The 16,976-nt window shown below is 40.2% G+C and overlaps 1 protein-coding gene across 1 annotated transcript; it reads left to right on the top strand.

The window, feature by feature from the left end:
* The first annotated feature begins 13,522 nt into the window (after nt 1–13,522).
* On the top strand, nt 13,523–15,544 carry LOC132613004 (uncharacterized). Its single transcript, XM_060327067.1, has 3 exons — nt 13,523–14,089; nt 14,189–14,359; nt 14,504–15,544. The coding sequence occupies exons 1-3, from the start codon at nt 13,523–13,525 to the stop codon at nt 15,542–15,544; spliced, it is 1,779 nt and encodes a 592-aa protein (XP_060183050.1).
* Nucleotides 15,545–16,976: the final 1,432 nt, after the last annotated feature.

Below are 16,976 nucleotides of genomic sequence, written 5' to 3'. Positions count from 1 at the left end.
GTATATTGTTGGAGTGTAATTGGGATGGGTTTGAATAATCTTGAATGGGTGAATGAATACAATAATGTGGGCGTAAGTTTGGAATTGTGAAGTTTGAATGAAAGTTGTCAACTTGTGTAGTAAGGTAGAACTTTGAAGTTAGAATGATTTGATTGCGATTTATGTTGCTTGTGATGTTTGGGTTGTTGTTGTTGATTTATTCTGAGCCGAGCTAAGTCTCGGGGGTGTTAGATTTATAGGGGAAATGCTGCCGAAATTTCGGTAGCCAAGTATAACCCAAAGATTGAGATGTTAACTTTCATGAATAGTAACTGGTAAAAGTGACCATTTGCAGTTTTTGGACGAAACGGGAATTGAGATTTGACGAGCGTAAGGCGCAATCCAGGTATGTAAAGCCTACCTTTCTTTCTTTTGGCATGTCCTAGTTATACTAGGTTAAGATCGGACCCTCGGGGATAATTCTGCTCTTGGAAATCCGAGTTTAGTTTTGGCCACTATTCATTCAGCGCAATTGAAACATATTCCTTATAATTGGTTGCAAGAATGTTCAAACCTTCATAACTTTTGCTATTGTGTCCGAATCTCTCCGAAACTTTCGTAGATAGCTTTATGGAGCCTAAAGTCTGTGATTTGTGTCCGCCGCCTCGATTTGACTCAAGGTGGGCCCACAAGCCCCGAGGCTTCCCTTATTTGGTTTGTTTGGCTCATTTTCGTTCGATATGAAAAGTAATCATTTGCCTATGACTCAAAGGTCCGTTTGAAATTTCCTATATCGTTATTGAACGTTTGCACTATGAATGATGTTAGATTTTCGGAAGATGACCGGTGAATTGTTTTTCAAAGGTTTTGCAGTTTGGAACTTCGCAACTTCCATATATTAACTCTGATCGAACTGACTCCTACTCCGAGCCTTCTGGCGTCGGTATATGCCTATATGTAATTATATGTCGAGTCCTGTAATTTACTTTTGATATGCATATGGTTTCTGCACTACTCCGTTCGTGCCATTCGCTATGATTTCATTCGTCGGTACCCGGGCCGGCTTTGTGATCGTGCGCGCTATACCATATTCGGAAGTATGATGTGTTACGGTTTCCGAGGCCTCGCCATAGGGCCGGTTACCGTTTATGGAGTTATGATATGATATGGCATTTGATATGTTCTGATGATGTGATATGTGTGTGTTACGATTTGTCTGGAGACTGTACAGAGATTTGAAAAACTTCTGGAGTATGATGTGTTGTGGCACCAGCGTCGGGGGGTGACCACGTTCCTAAGCCCTATACATGACTTTTATTTGCATTTGTACATTTATCTTCCATACAGGTTTGATTTGCTACTTTGACGTTTGTGTTTGTTCCTTCTGACTCCAGTTATGATTGTGATTTTTGTACCTTCTGCTTTACATACTCAGTACTTCTCCCGTACTGACCCCCTGTTCTTCGGGGGGCTGCGTTTCATGCCCGCAGGTACAGAAGTTCGTTTGGGTGATCCTCCAGTTTAGGCTACCTCTTCTGCTATTTTGGAGAGCTCCCCTTGATCCGGAGCTTATCTTTTGGTACATACCTTTTGCTGTGTGTGTTTCTATACATTTGTGGCTGTATGGGTCCGGCGGGGCCCTGTCCCGTTATATGTTCGTATGTTCTGTTTTGTTTTAGAGGCCTGTAGTCATATTTGTGGGTCGTGGGTCCGGTGTGTTCGTATGTGGTTCTGTTTTACGTTCTTAAGCGGCTCGTATGCTATTATAGCCGAGACGGCCCATAAGTTTGTACGTGTGTGTGTGTGCATTTGGGCGATGTATATTCCGCCACCTTTCTGATTTTGATATGACTGTCCTGCACGGGTGACCGCTTAAGATAAGTGTTTGTTCAATGCTTGTGGGACGTCTGCTATTAGCTTTTAGTTCGAATAACGTATGTTAAGTCTGAATGAGTCTGAATATGATGATCTGGTTTGTGAGTCTGTTTGGGGTGCCTAAGTAGGGTGCCAGTCGCGGCCCACGGGGTTGGGTCGTGACAGAAGTAGTATCAGAGCGGTTTGTCCTCGGAATGTCTACAGGCCGTGTCTCGTAGAGTCTTGTTTATCGATGTGTTGTGCACCACATCTATAAACAGGAGGCTACAGGGCATTTAGGGTGTTACTCTTCCTTGGAATCTTAGATCGTGCGATAGAGCTGTGCTATTAGGGTGATTCTGATGTGACCCGTTATTGTGTTTGCAGTGATGCCTCCGAAGAAGGCAACGGCGGCCCAGAAGGGCAAGGCGAGGATGGGAGAGACTAGTCAGGCACAGCGAGCTACCCAGGCTCGTGTTTATGATTTGCCTGAGGTAGTGCCTCATTCTAAGGGGTCTGCTACACCCCCACTAGTACAGCCTGGAGCAGGACCTTCAGCAGCTCCAGAGGTCCGTGTACCCGCTCCTGAGACTCCAGCTCCTCAGCCAGGGGCGGAGGACAGGACCCTGAGGGAGGCTGTACAGTTGTTGACCACAATAGTAGCGGGACAGGCTCGCAGACGCGGGCGGAGGGACGATGATGATGATGATAGGCGGGACAGGCTCGCAGACGCGGGCGGAGGGACGATGATGATGATGACAGTCGGGACAGCCTGAGAGTTCGGGAGTTCTTATTATGTGGCCCTCCAGAGTTTTTCGGGTCTAAGCCCGACGAGGACCCCCATGACTTTATTCGGGGGATGCGGCGTGCATTAGACTTGGTCAGGGCTTCAGAGACCGAGTCGGTTGAGCTGGCCTCGCATAGACTTCGGGATGTTGCCGCTCACTGGTATGAGACTTGGGAGTTATCCAGGGGTGAGGGTGCTCCTCCAGCTACGTGGGATCAGTTTGTGACTGCTTTCACCCGCCACTTTCTGCCCCCAGAGTTACGACGGGAGCGAGCTGATCGGTTTTTACATCTGCAGCAGAGGGGTCGAAGCGTTCGTGAATATAATCTGGAGTTTGATTCCCTGGCCCGGTATGTACCTGCCGTGGTAGCAGATATGTCTGATCGGATGCACAGATATGTTATGGGGTTGGATCGTTACTTGACCGACGGCTGTATGGCAGTGTCATTTTAGACAAATATGGACATTGCCCGTCTACAGGCCTACGCCCAGGGGATGGAGAACCGGCACCGAGCAGATCGGCCCAGCAGAGAGTATGATAGGAGACGGCCCAAGAGGGCCAGATCAGCGGGGTATTCTGGAGATTCTCGGGGCGGGCAGCCTCAGTATCAGTCCAGTGGATACTTCCCTCCGTTAGGCCGGGACACACAGTCTGCTAGTAAGCGATTTGATGGCGCAGGACCGTCCAGGGCAGACCAGAGTTCCAGAGCCCCAGGTCGTCAGGCGAGCAGGGGTCCCGGTCAGACTAGGCCACCTATGCCCCCGTGTTCGTATTGTGGAAGATCGCACCCCGGTGAGTGCTTCAGGGCCACAGGGGCCTGTTTTGCTTGCGGCCGCCAGGGCCATATCATGCGGGATTGTCCGTGGGCAGGCGGTTCTGGTAGCGCAGCGCAGCCGACGAGATCCGTTGCTGGTTCGCCATCTACCCCTTCGACCACGCGCTCCACGGGGCGAGGTATGCCAGCCCCAGCGGGCCGCGGTAGAGGCCGTGGTGGGGGTTCAGATTCTAGCGGTCCCTCGAACCGCATATACGCTTTGACTGGTCGGCGGGACCCAGAGGCATCACCAGACGCAGACCCAGGTATATTACTAACCTTTTTCTGAATGAATATGTGCACTGGTAGGTCTGTACTCCAGTATGTTACGCGATATTCTCTTTCTGCGTGTCAGTAAAAGTAGGGTAAGAATCCGAATCAATGAAAATATTTGAGGCAGCCATCTATTCATGTGGGAGGCGAATATAGGAAATTTGACAGGCTAAAGCGATAAACCATATAGCCAGAAGAGCAAACGATCTCTTTGGGTCGGAGTGGGACCCGCTACGAAAACTTCCCGAAAAATTTGCTAAGACCCCGATTGGCCCCAAAATTACGTGACAAAGGTCGTGCGGGGCAGTTGACGAACTTATATCAGCCCTAACGCGTCAAAATGCATGAAAGTTTCGAGGTTAAGCGTGCTCAAGCCAGAGCAATTCTGGGATGGGTGACCCCTTGGGAAGTAATGCAAAGTTTCTCACAAGCGAAAGTATGATAAATATAAATGGAAATTTGGGGTAACCAAAAGGAAAATAGAATGTGTGGAGTAATTAGTGCCCTTACAGGAGTCGCGCAGAACGAGGCGGACTAAATGGGCAAAAAGAAAAGGGTACACCACCGCTTGGGAAATTGAACGAATTTGAACAACAGTCTGAGACGTTCGCCAGTAAGGTATTAGTAAGTGTGTGTATGTGTGTGTGTATGATTTTCGTTTGGTGTCCATATGGAACAAGAGCCGAGTCCAGGCGACTAATATTGTGAGTGATGAAGAATAAGAGTGTGAATAAGCGGAACCTCTGAAGGAGCCGATGAGCGACACGAAAGACAATTTGTATGATCACTTGGCAAACAAGTTTACAAATAAAGGGAAATTCTCATGAATCATTGGAGCCTTAATAGGAGCGATTTGATTCTAATTCGATATTCTATCTGTTGTACTTCTACACTCCCGATTCCAATAAGGCTCTGCCTAGTACGCCTCTGTATTTCTGAGCTTGATTATGTTCCCATCTGATGAATTTTTGTACGTCTGATTCTGAATACGTTTCTGTCTGGCACACCCCTGTATGTCTGACTCTGGATATAAATCCGTCTGATATTCCTTTGTACGTCTGATTTTGATCACGCGTCTGTCTGATACATCTTCGTATGTCTGATACACTTCGGTCTGTCTGACTTCGATCACGACTCTGTATGATACAATTCTGTACGTCTGATTCTGATTTCGAATCTGTCTGATACCTCTTTGTACGTCTGACTCCGATCTTAGATTTGTCTGACATACTTCCGTACCTCTGACGTTGACTATGAATCCGTCCGATATGCTTATACGCGTCCGGCCCTAGCTCTGAATCTGTTTGGCATAAAGTGTCTGGTATGAAGTGAAGTGGGATTATGACGATGTGGTAAGAAACTCAGAAGTATAACGAGAAATGATATTGATTATAATGTCTGGGAAGCGTTTGTCCATTACAAGAATATAGCGTATGGTTCGGTGATTACGTGGGGTATGAGAAAATGTATTAGGAAGGCATTTGAATCAGTGACGTGAAAATTTTTATTTACCCCCCTAATGTTGATAAAGAAGCCATGTCGGAAAAGCAACAAAGGACAACTATAAAGAGAACCCTTCCGAAGTAGTATGACGCCCCATGAGGTCAACTTAACATTCGAGGACGAATGTTCTTAAGGGGGGGAGAATGTTATGTCCCGTGTTTTCGGAAAAATGGAAATCGAGAAATAATTAAGACTTATGTGTTATGAGGAAATATTTTGATTCTAGTTGATGTGACTATGTTGGTTATGAAATCATTAATGTCAAGACATTGGGGAAGGCCGAGGGTAAATTTGGAATTTCAGAAATTAGTTTCGGGAATTACAAAACGGGACTTTTAATGAATTGGGCCAAGAATTGGACAACAAAAAAATTGAGGCCCAAAGCCTTGAAGTGGCCGGCCAAGACAAGGTCCAAGCCCACATTTTTTTAAAGGTCATGTGATATACACATGACCTATAATTGGATATATATCCATATTCCCTTTGGAGTTATCAAGAACTAAAACAAAACACAAAAAACAAAAAATTGAGCAACACCAAAGAAAGGCTCTCGGCCGAGAACCCCTATAAGAAAAAAAAAATTCCCAAGCCTTGTCTTTGATCCAAAAATCCTTGTTCTTCACATATTGTAAAGTACTCAAGACGCTCTCCGACGGGGTACAATTAGTTTGGCGGAAGGTGCGCGTTTGCGACAAGTCGGAAACTTAAGAAAAGGTAAGAATTTTGCCCCTCTAATGTTATGGAATTGATATGAATGTGTTAAGGATTGAGAATAGACGAGAATTCCGTAACTTTGATGTGTAGATGGGACCGTATGTGTGTGTGTGGTTAGTGTTGGGGCCGTGAGTTATAGGAAATAGAAGGCCATGTGAATTTGATCTTGTTTAGTTGGTTGTTGCGTCGTTGTGACATTTATGACGTAAATGATCGTTTAATGAATTGAATTGGCGTTGGAAAATGATTTCGGAACATTATGGGAAAGTATATACCTTTGGTGTATTTGTGTATATCATTGTATATTTATGATGCTAAAGACATTAAATGTGACTTATGGTTGATGTTAATGAATTTGGAATGAAACAATGCGAGTTAGAATGTTCGCCGTAAGTTTTTGATGTTTTGGATGAAATATGGAAAGTAATGAACTTCGGGAAATTTTGTATATTGTTGGAGTGTAATTGGGATGGGTTTGAATAATCTTGAATGGGTGAATGAATACAATAATGTGGGCGTAAGTTTGGAATTGTGAAGTTTGAATGAAAGTTGTCAACTTGTGTAGTAAGGTAGAACTTTGAAGTTAGAATGATTTGATTGCGATTTATGTTGCTTGTGATGTTTGGGTTGTTGTTGTTGATTTATTTTGAGCCGAGCTAAGTCTCGGGGGTGTTAGATTTATAGGGGAAATGCTGCCGAAATTTCGGTAGCCAAGTATAACCCAAAGATTGAGATGTTAACTTTCATGAATAGTAACTGGTAAAAGTGACCATTTGCAGTTTTTGGACGAAACGGGAATTGAGATTTGACGAGCGTAAGGCGCAATCCAGGTATGTAAAGCCTACCTTTCCTTCTTTTGGCATGTCCTAGTTATACTAGGTTAAGATCGGACCCTCGGGGATAATTCTGCTCTTGGAAATCCGAGTTTAGTTTTGGCCACTATTCATTCAGTGCAATTGAAACATATTCCTTATAATTGGTTGCAAGAATGTTCAAACCTTCATAACTTTTGCTAGTGTGTCCGAATCTCTCCGAAACTTTCGTAGATGGCTTTATGGAGCCTAAAGTCTGTGATTTGTGTCCGCCGCCTCGATTTGACTCAAGGTGGGCCCACAAGCCCCGAGGCTTCCCTTATTTGGTTTGTTTGGCTCATTTTCGTTCAATATGAAAAGTAATCATTTGCCTATGACTCAAAGGTCCGTTTGAAATTTCCTATATCGTTATTGAACGTTTGCACTATGAATGATGTTAGATTTTTGGAAGATGACCTGTGAATTGTTTTTCAAAGGTTTTGCAGTTTGGAACTTCGCAACTTCCATATATTAACTCTGATCGAACTGACTCCTACTCCGAGCCTTCTGGCCTCGGTATATGCCTATATGTAATTATATGTCGAGTCCTGTAATTTACTTTTGATATGCATATGGTTTCTGCACTACTCCGTTTGTGCCATTCGCTATGATTTCGTTCGTCGGTACCCGGGCCGGCTTTGTGATCGTGCGCGCTATACCATATTCGGAAGTATGATGTGTTACGGTTTCCGAGGCCTCGCCATAGGGCCGGTTACCGTTTATGGAGTTATGATGTGATATGGCATTTGATATGTTCTGATGATGTGATATGTGTGTGATACGATTTGTCTGGAGACTGTACGGAGATTTGAAAAACTTCTGGAGTATGATGTGTTGTGGCACCAGCGTCGGGGGGTGACCACATTCCTAAGCCCTATACATGACTTTTATTTGCATTTGTACATTTATCTTCCGTACAGGTTTGATTTGCTACTTTGACGTTTGTGTTTGTTCCTTCTGACTCCAGTTATGATTGTGACTTCTGTACCTTCTGCTTTACATACTCAGTACTTCTCCCGTACTGACCCCCTGTTCTTCGGGGGGCTGCGTTTCATGCCCGCAGGTACAGAAGCTCGTTTGGGTGATCCTCCGGTTTAGGCTACCTATTCTGCTATTTTGGAGAGCTCCCCTTGATCCGGAGCTTATCTTTTGGTACATACCTTTTGATGTGTGTGTTTATGTACATTTGTGGCTGTGTGGGTACGGCGGGGCCCTGTCCCGTCATATGTTCGTATGTTCTGTTTTGTTTTAGAGGCCTGTAGTCATATTTGTGGGTCGTGGGTCCGGTGTGTTCGTATGTGGTTCCGTTTTACGTTCTTAAGCAGCCCGTATACTATTATGGCCGAGACGGCCCATAAGTTTGTACGTGTGTGTGTGTGTGCATTTGGGCGATTTATATTCCGCCACCTTTCTGATTTTGATATGACTGTCCTGCACGGGCGACCACTTAAGATAAGTGTTTGTTCAATGCTTGTGTGACGTCTGCTATTAGCTTTCAGTTCGAATAACGTATGTTAAGTCTGAATGAGTCTGAATATGATGATCTGGTTTGTGAGTCTGTTTGGGGTGCCTAAGTAGGGTGCCAGTCGCGGCCCACGGGGTTGGGTCGTGACAGAAGGATAGCCACCGCTGAATTTCATATTCCGGTGTGGTGCGCTGTGACAAGGGAACCTCTACGGTCACCCCTTCGATGTGCTTGATTCTTGGGCCAGTAATTGCACGTGTGATATTCTTATTTTCTCATGGAATTGTTGTTGTTAATTATAATCAATTGAAAGGCATAATTGAAGTTGTGCCTTGACAAGAGGCCTTATAATCGGTTTTGATAATTCTTATTGAGATACACAAACTGAATAACTGTTCTTACATTGGTTTCACATGATTTTCAGGACTGATTTCTTTCGGGAACACTATCATGTTTTGGTTGAATTATTTAAATTATAAAGACTTCCGTTGATTTAATTCATATATTCATGATTTGTTACATTTATTTTATAAACGATTGGAGGCGAATATTGAACCTGGCGGGTTCAAGTGTTATTATTGTGTCGTTGAGGTTCTTCCGATGTTGTGCATGACGTTGGATGCCGCTCACGTCTAGGGTGGGTTTTGCGGTGTGACACTTTTTTTTTTTAGAATTATTGGAATATGGGCTGACCTTTTATTAAGTCTGAATTGGGCTAGGCCCATCTATCCTTCTAACATAAAGCTAAGTCAAAATAGAGACCTAATGAGATTCCCATCCTATTTACTCATTCAATGTTTATGCCCTATGTATACGTAGCAGGCTTCGCTCATATACATACAGTATACACGTGATGTGTATATCAAGTGTAAATACTTGTATACCCTCTTATTTCCTTAATAACTTTGGTGTATATTCTATGCATATCCCGCCTTAAATGTGTCCTAGGACCTATTCCTCAATCAAGTACCTACACCTCTACCTTCAATTGTGTGAATAATAACATTTGTCCCATACTATGGCTAAGGCAAAACTAAACTAGTTGGGCTAAAACTGGACAAGTAAGTCATTCACATAAGTTAGATCAAGCTCACGCCCTCTAACAATTGATATAATGAACACAGGGAAGGTTGATGCAGGTATATTGACTGTAAACAACATCAAACATGTAGGCATCCATTCATTTAGTTAAATGTTCAGACCAGAGGGATTATGGGAAGCATTTACCATATTTAGTCAAGACAAGACATACAGAGCACAGATGCAGTCTTATGCAAAAGAATTGGCATCAAAAATAGGATTTCATTAAACTCTAATGTTCATAAATAGCATAGAGGTGGCAAAGATAGGCCTCATTCAGGTTCAGTAATAAAGATGCACAAGAAAGGTATGCAGATTTCACAAAGGCTATGACTTGAGTAAGATGACAAAAGAAGAAAAGAAAAATTATGCATTTTAATCTCAGCGGGCTTCCTAAAAGAAAGGTGTCACACTAGCAATTCAGGCAGTCCAAATGGCTTTCATGGTTTAGTATTTCATCCAAAATAAATATTAGTACTCAAGTCTCAATGTTTAGTCAAAACTCTTCTCCCTTTGCACAGAATCCCTCAATTATACATTCACAGTTTCACAATTTTCTTTTAGATAAAGGGAAACAACTTAAACAAGAGATTGGACCTTAGTCGTTACTCCCCTGTGTCAAATGATGGAATTTATGAGATCACAATGCACTTATGTAGCAAACATACACCCCATAGGCTCATAGAAGTGCCATGGTGCCTCTTATTTGGAGAACAAATGTTATGAACCAAGTGGTATTTGGTCCCCCTTGATCCTCCCCTAAGGCACCTTTTAAAAGGCTCCTACACATGCCATGTGATCTTTAGTATGCTTCATAAATCCACATGATTACATAAGATTCTTATCATTTAATCATTCCAAACTAAATGCTTCTTAAAAACATTAATGCAGATGGAATCTTTAGTTATCTTACTATTAGCCTACAATCCCTGAACCATTTCATAACTTCCTTCACTCAAGAAACTTAGATGATCATACATACTATTCTTCAAGACTAGTTAAGCTAAGGGTATGTGTCCAGTTTCATTTTGTATTTCATCATAACCAAAATAAATGTCAAATATCATTTCTCAAAAAAAAGGAAAGCAAGTTCTGGACATACTTGACTATCCAGGTCAGGAAGGATGCACAAGAACAGGACCCTTATAGACACACCAACCTCACTCGATCATATTCAAGCACCTTGATCAAATCTTAACGCTTGTATAAGCATGTTTAGACATCATTAAATCCTATTTGGACCAACTCTAACTCTTTACTTAATCTAGTTATGACCTGTACAATCAGCATGATAAGATAGCAAGCATGTTTAGATCAAAAGTATGTTTAAAATTCTCAAATCAGTGTACTTGAACCAATAAACCAACAAATATTCTAATTCAACTCAAATAAGTTAGCACATATTCATCTAATTTAAGCCAGTAAAGTCTTGTAATCCAAGCATCAGTGATTAAAGGGTTCAAACAAGATTAAACAGTACCACTAGAGGTCACTCAAGTCACTTATGTTGAGTCTCACAGTTAAGCATCACTCACATTAGGTAATTAAGCCATGATTCAAGCAACATTTAAAAGAGACAGCTAAGTTTAAGATACCCTCATTAGCAGATTACACAACCCAAGTTACTACTCAAACAATCATATGGCATTCCATTGGCCATCTACATAACTAAAACAAGTCTCCTATTCAAGTATACTGTCCAGAATAAATCATATTAATCTTCCATAAACTTGAAACACATGCCAGGACAATAATCATGCTTAAGCAACTAATATTTTTAAACTAAACAACTATTAACTGAACACACTACATCACAGTTAAGAAAGATATAAACTAAAAGAGCAAAAACAAGATAAAATGTTACCTTTTTTGTATGCAACCATGTCAAGAATTGAATTTGGAGACTTTGATGCTTTCAATCCCAAACTCAGCAACACAGATAGAGTAAATAAAATTTAGAAACTACGATACTCAACCCTCAAAAGAAAGTTTAAGTCTAAAATTATACTATTGAGCTTAAATTTCAAGTCGGACGTAAAATTCTAGTTTTTGAGGCTGTCAAAACTTGTTCAAATGGTGAGGGATGGGGTTCTATTTATAGAACCCTAAAATTCACTCAAAGGACTAAAATACCGACGTGGGACAAGCATGATTTTTTCAGAAACAAACCTTCAATACGCGAAATCAACGATCAGGATCTAAAGACAACAAATGTATATAGTCAGATCTGACCCATTTTAGGTCGATCCGAGCCAATCCCTTGTGAACCAATGAAAACGAGTTCGTACGATCATAATATAACAACAAAAACACAGAAAATCGTATTGTTTGAATTGAAAATTAAAGTAAAAGTAAAAGGTAATGTGTTTGGGGTGAGGTTGAGAAAAAACGAAGTTGAACATTAATTGTTGTATGAAAATAGTCGTACAAAAGGTAATGTAGTTCTATGAACTCTGAAAAATTGCCATTTCTGGCATGGAGAGAGAAGAAGATTGAGGAGGCGCTTTAGGGTTTCATGAGAGAGGAAAGGAGGAGAGAGGGGTGAGGGGTGAGGGTTAGGGTATGTTTTGTGAAATGGGAAATGTTTTAGGGGTGTTACCTCTTAACTGGGGCAGGCCTGGGCCAGGTCACATCCGTTTTGGACTAGGCTCAATCCAATATAAAAGAAATGAACATGGCCCTTTAGCATGTATACTATATATATATATATATATATATATATATATATATATATATATATGTATGTATGTATGTGTGTGTGTGTCTACTAAGTGTATATACGTACATAGGGTAAAATGGGTAAAACAAAAGATGGGTAAAAATTAAAATATTGATTGTTTACCATAATATTCTAATTATAACCAATTTAGAACGTAATTAACCTATTAATAATTTAAAATGCGGCCAATCATGTAAGTGGGCTTACTTTTCAAATATGGCCTTAATTGGTCAATTAAAGTTCAATTACATTAATGACCTTAATTAATTTGAGTAAAATGAATTTGGCCATTTCATTTAAGCACATTAAAAGGCTAGTTTTGCAAAAATGACCCCAATTGCTTTAACCATGGATTCATTGTGTCCATAACGAAAATAATTAAAAATTAATTTGCAATAATTTACCTCTAATTGACTGATTACCCGAATCAAATACTAGAAACAATTGTGATTAATTTTAACAAATTATGCCAATACGTAAAATTAAGGATTAAGGGGTAAAATAGTCAACTCTTTTAATTACTCAAATTCCTTGGATTAAAGGGAATAATACAGTTGCTAATTTGATTTTCGATAATTTAACAATTAAGTAAATAATTATTCAAAGTTGTTTTGTTTTTGATTAATCCTAACAAAATATTTCATAAATGTCAATTAATTCCTAAATAATTTTCAATGTCATAAAAATCATTTTCATCAATCTAAAGGGGTAAGTGTTAACCTAAACAATTCTTATAAAAATCATTTAAACCTTTTAAGAGGCAGTACTCATTTTATCTATTGTCCAAGGACTTTGAGTAATCAAAATAAATTATGGGAGGTCAAAAATTAGGTCTCTACAGTCATCATTAATAAAAAGGCTGTTGTATCTTCGGTATTTTACTAAGCAAGAAAAGTAGGTATATTATTATCCTAGATTCGGAAAGCTCTCTTCTCTCTCCTCCCATGCAAACCCTAATTTGAAAACCCTAAAAGTTCTATGGCCACTCCGGCCACTGGCCAGCCACATCGTCTGATGGTTGGTCAGCCTCTCTCTCTCTAAGATTTCCCTCCTCTCTCCTCGTCCAGCAATCCTCAACAACCAAAAACAACAACCCCTACGAATACTGAACAAAAATATCTCCATACCCTTATGCATGACAATGTTGCAAATCCCATGCAAACGTGTGAACCCATCCCTATGAAGAATGTGTAGATTATAGATGGTAAACACGTTGTAAGATGGTCCTCCTCTGAAGTCTTACGAATGGAGAGGATTGAAAACCTACAAAATGCCATAGTTGGTAAGTTTTCGTATGGATGGCCCGAGTTAGATGAATTGAGAACTATTATACCTCAACAGTGTGGGGTAAAGGGTAACTGTCGTGTAGGCTTTTTGAGAGATAGACATGTTTTAATAAGATGTGATTTAAGAGAAGATTTTATTAATATCTCATCAAAAATTTTATTTTGGTTGAAATCAAAGAATTGTCATTCTTATCAAATGCGACCGTTGATATATGATTCTCAGTTCAGTATTGAAAATGAGACTTCAATTGCTATGGTTTGGATTTCGTTTCCAAACCTTCTTCCTACTTTTTTTGTCAAGGAATCTTTGTTTACATTAGCTTCAGCTGTGGGCAAACCAATTCAACTAGATGCTGCTACTATCAACAAAACTAGGCCAAATAGTGCAAGAGTGAAAGTGCAAGTAGATTTGCTTGCAGATTTTCCTAAGTCTGTGTGGATGGATATTGAAGATGATGTTACAAAGGATATCAGGTCTATTAAAGTTAATATTCAGTATGACTACCTACCAAAGTATTGCATAAATTGTTTTTTGCAAAGTCATTCCAATGAAGATTGTTGGGTGCTTCATCCAGAACTGCTAGAAAATGAAGTGGCAGACAAAGAAGAAGTGGTTCAAAACAAGGGAAAGGCTTTAGTTGTAGCAGAAGAACCTGGAACAAGCAAACAAGGGTGGGTCCAACAAGGAAGATATAAAGGAGATGGGGGGTGGAAAAAACCAATGCAACAGTATCTACCAAAAGTTTTATCCAGTGGTACTGTGGTAACTTACCCTGGAAACAAAGAGCAGCACAAGAACAAAGTGATTCCAACTAGGAAGGATGATTGAAATAAAGAAGTTAATGTGTCAAACAAATTCGAGGTATTGAACCAAGGAGTAGAGGATTCTGAAGTTAGTAAGTTGAGTAATGAGAATAAAAGTAATGAGAAGGATGTGGTAGAAGAGGATGGTTCTGTAGAACAAAGGGCTGCAGTTGTATTTGTAGACGATATGAAGGATCATAATAATGTGCATGATCGTGTAGTAGAAGCTGTAATTTTGTCTCAGGACAAACATCAGGCTTAGAATAGGACCATTTCTCTGGAAGAGGGTGAATTTGATGAGAATCAAGTTGATAAGGTGCACAATAGTGAAGCTGATAATCAAAGTGTAGTAGATATTGAAAAAACACAATAGGTTAATGGTGATCCTGATCCTGTTCAAAAAGAGATTAATAATCAACAGCTGGATGGCAAAGCAGAAACTCAGGAGGTTAAAGTGGATTATGATTCAAAGGAGGCTCATGACTGCCAAGAACAAGAGAATAATGGAATATCTGATGATGTACAAGAGTCTGTAATGGTGCATGGAAGAATTGATGAAGATCTTAATGTTGGAGAAGGAGTGTCAGAACCCTTTGATCAATATGTGGGCAAAGATGAAATTGACCAAAATAAAGGTGTTTTGGAAGTTATGCATGATCCGGGGGATGGGGTGAATAACTTGATTAATAAGGATCAAGTACTAGTTAACAATATACTAGCACTTGCAGATACAGATGATCAGCAACTAGGAGAGAAAGATAGGGGTGTTAGGGATGAAGATGAAGATTTTACTCAGAGATTTGACGCAATTAACAGGTATCATGATGTAAAGGAGGCTTCTGAAGTTGCTCTGGAAAATCAGCTGTCTGAATGTACTCAAGCGGGTAATCTGAATATGAATGAAGTTTCTAATGAGGAGGTTCAAGGTTTGATTGGAAAGTACTCAATGTGTCTGGAGAATTTACCAGTATTGCCACAAGAATATGAAGATTTTGCCTTTTGTCTGAATTCTTGTGAGTTGCATGAGATGCCTTTCAAAGGGAGTCCTTTCACCTTGTGGAATTGTAGGGCTGCCAATGATTGCATTTTTAAGAGATTGGATAGGATTGTGCATAATGATACATTTCAGAATTGGTTTGGACAACTAGAAGTGGAACATTTGTCAAGGACTGGTTCTCATCATGCACCATTACTTGTATCTTGTGGAGATCAAGTGGACAATTTTACCAAACCATTCAGATTTCTCAAATTCTGGGTGGAACATGATACTTTGTTTTTTTACTTTGTTAAGCAGCAATGGGAAGCAGACTTATCTGATGAAGTGTTTCTGTCCTTTAAACTCAAGATGAAGAAACTGAAAGCTTCTTTAAGTACATGGAGTAAGGATACTTTTGGGGACATTTTGAAAAACTAGTAATCAGATAGGATATAGTTAAGATTAAAGAGCATTTATTTGAGGAGAACCCACCTGAAGAAAATAGAATGGTCATACAAAGGGCCCAAGCAGAACTTAAACTGTATCTTCACTATGAGGAAGAATCTGGAGGCAAAAAGCTGGGATGGACTGTTTCTCAAAAGGTGATAAAAATACAAGATATTTCCATAGTCTGGTAAAAGGAAGAAGGAAAATAATCCAGATTAAGAGGATTAAAGATGATACTGGAAATTGGCTAGAGGATGCTGATAGAGTTGCTGTTGAAGCTGTTAATTTTTTCCATAAGCAATTTAATCATAAGAAGGTTAGTGAAGATTCTCCAATTCTTAATCATATTCCTAAACTGATTAGAGAGGAGGTTAATATGCTACTTGCTGAACAACCTACTATGGAGGAAGTACAGAAGGCAGTGTTTGAATTAAATGGGGACAGTACCTGTGGCCCTGAGGGCTTTTCTGGGATCTTTTATCAGAAGTGTTGGGAGGTGATCAAGGCTGATGTATTTAGTGTTGTTAAAGCTTTCTTTGAAGGACAGACTCTTCCCAAGTCAATCACTCACACTAATCTAGTTTTGCTGCCAAAGAAGAATGTTGTTGAGTCTTTCTCTGATATGAGACCTATAAGTCTTAGCAACTTTATCAATAAGGTCATATCAAGAGTAGTTCATGATAGAGTGGACAAGTTACTTACAAGGGTGATTTCTCCAAATCAGTCAAGTTTTGTTAATGGCAGGAATATAGTTGAGAATGTATTGTTGACACAAGAAATTGTAACTGATATAAGGAAGAGAGGAAAACCAGGAAATGTTGTGATTAAGTTGGATATGACAAAAGCATATGATAGGGTCTCATGGTTATACCTCTGTAAAGTTATGAAGAAGATGGGATTCTCTGCAGTTTTCATTAATCTTATGTGGAGGTTGTTGGCAAATAATTGGTATTCAGTACTTCTAAATGGTCAGGCACATGGTTTCTTTCACTCTACAAGGGGTGTCAAGCAGGGGGATCCACTCTCTCCTGCTCTTTTCATTATAGTTGCAGAAGTTCTTTCAAGAGCATTAAACTCTTTGTTTGATCAGCCTGGTTTTGTTGGATATGGGATGCCAAAGTGGAGTGCTGAGCTGAATCATCTGGCATATGCAGATGATACAATCATCTTTTCTGCAACACACAACTACTCTTTACAGATGATCATGGATACTCTTCAGGAATATGAGAAAATATCTGGACAACTGATAAATAAGAGGAAAAGTTCTTTTTATATGTTCAGCAAAGTTTCAGATGAGTTAAGTCAACATGTTGCAGCAGTAACAGGATTTGTGAGAGGACAATTTCCTTTTACATATCTTGGAGTACCAATTACTCATGCCAGGAAAAGGAAAGTGGATTATATTGAGTTATTGAAGAAAGTC

Source organism: Lycium barbarum, chromosome 10 (assembly GCF_019175385.1).
Source record: "Lycium barbarum isolate Lr01 chromosome 10, ASM1917538v2, whole genome shotgun sequence".
In the NCBI taxonomy this organism is placed as follows: Eukaryota; Viridiplantae; Streptophyta; class Magnoliopsida; order Solanales; family Solanaceae; genus Lycium; species Lycium barbarum.
Note: the sequence above shows the minus strand (reverse complement) of the source record. Positions and strands in the feature narration are given on the sequence as shown.

Excerpts from the sequence above, each read along its gene's own strand:
- LOC132613004 (XM_060327067.1), top strand. The coding sequence starts at position 13,523 with ATGCGACCGTTGATATATGATTCTCAGTTCAGTATTGAAAATGAGACT. Across the intron at positions 14,090-14,188 it reads TTTTATCCAGTGGTACTGTG|GTATTGAACCAAGGAGTAGA; the intron begins GTAACTTACCCT and ends AACAAATTCGAG. Across the intron at positions 14,360-14,503 it reads ATGATCGTGTAGTAGAAGCT|GTTAATGGTGATCCTGATCC; the intron begins GTAATTTTGTCT and ends AAAACACAATAG.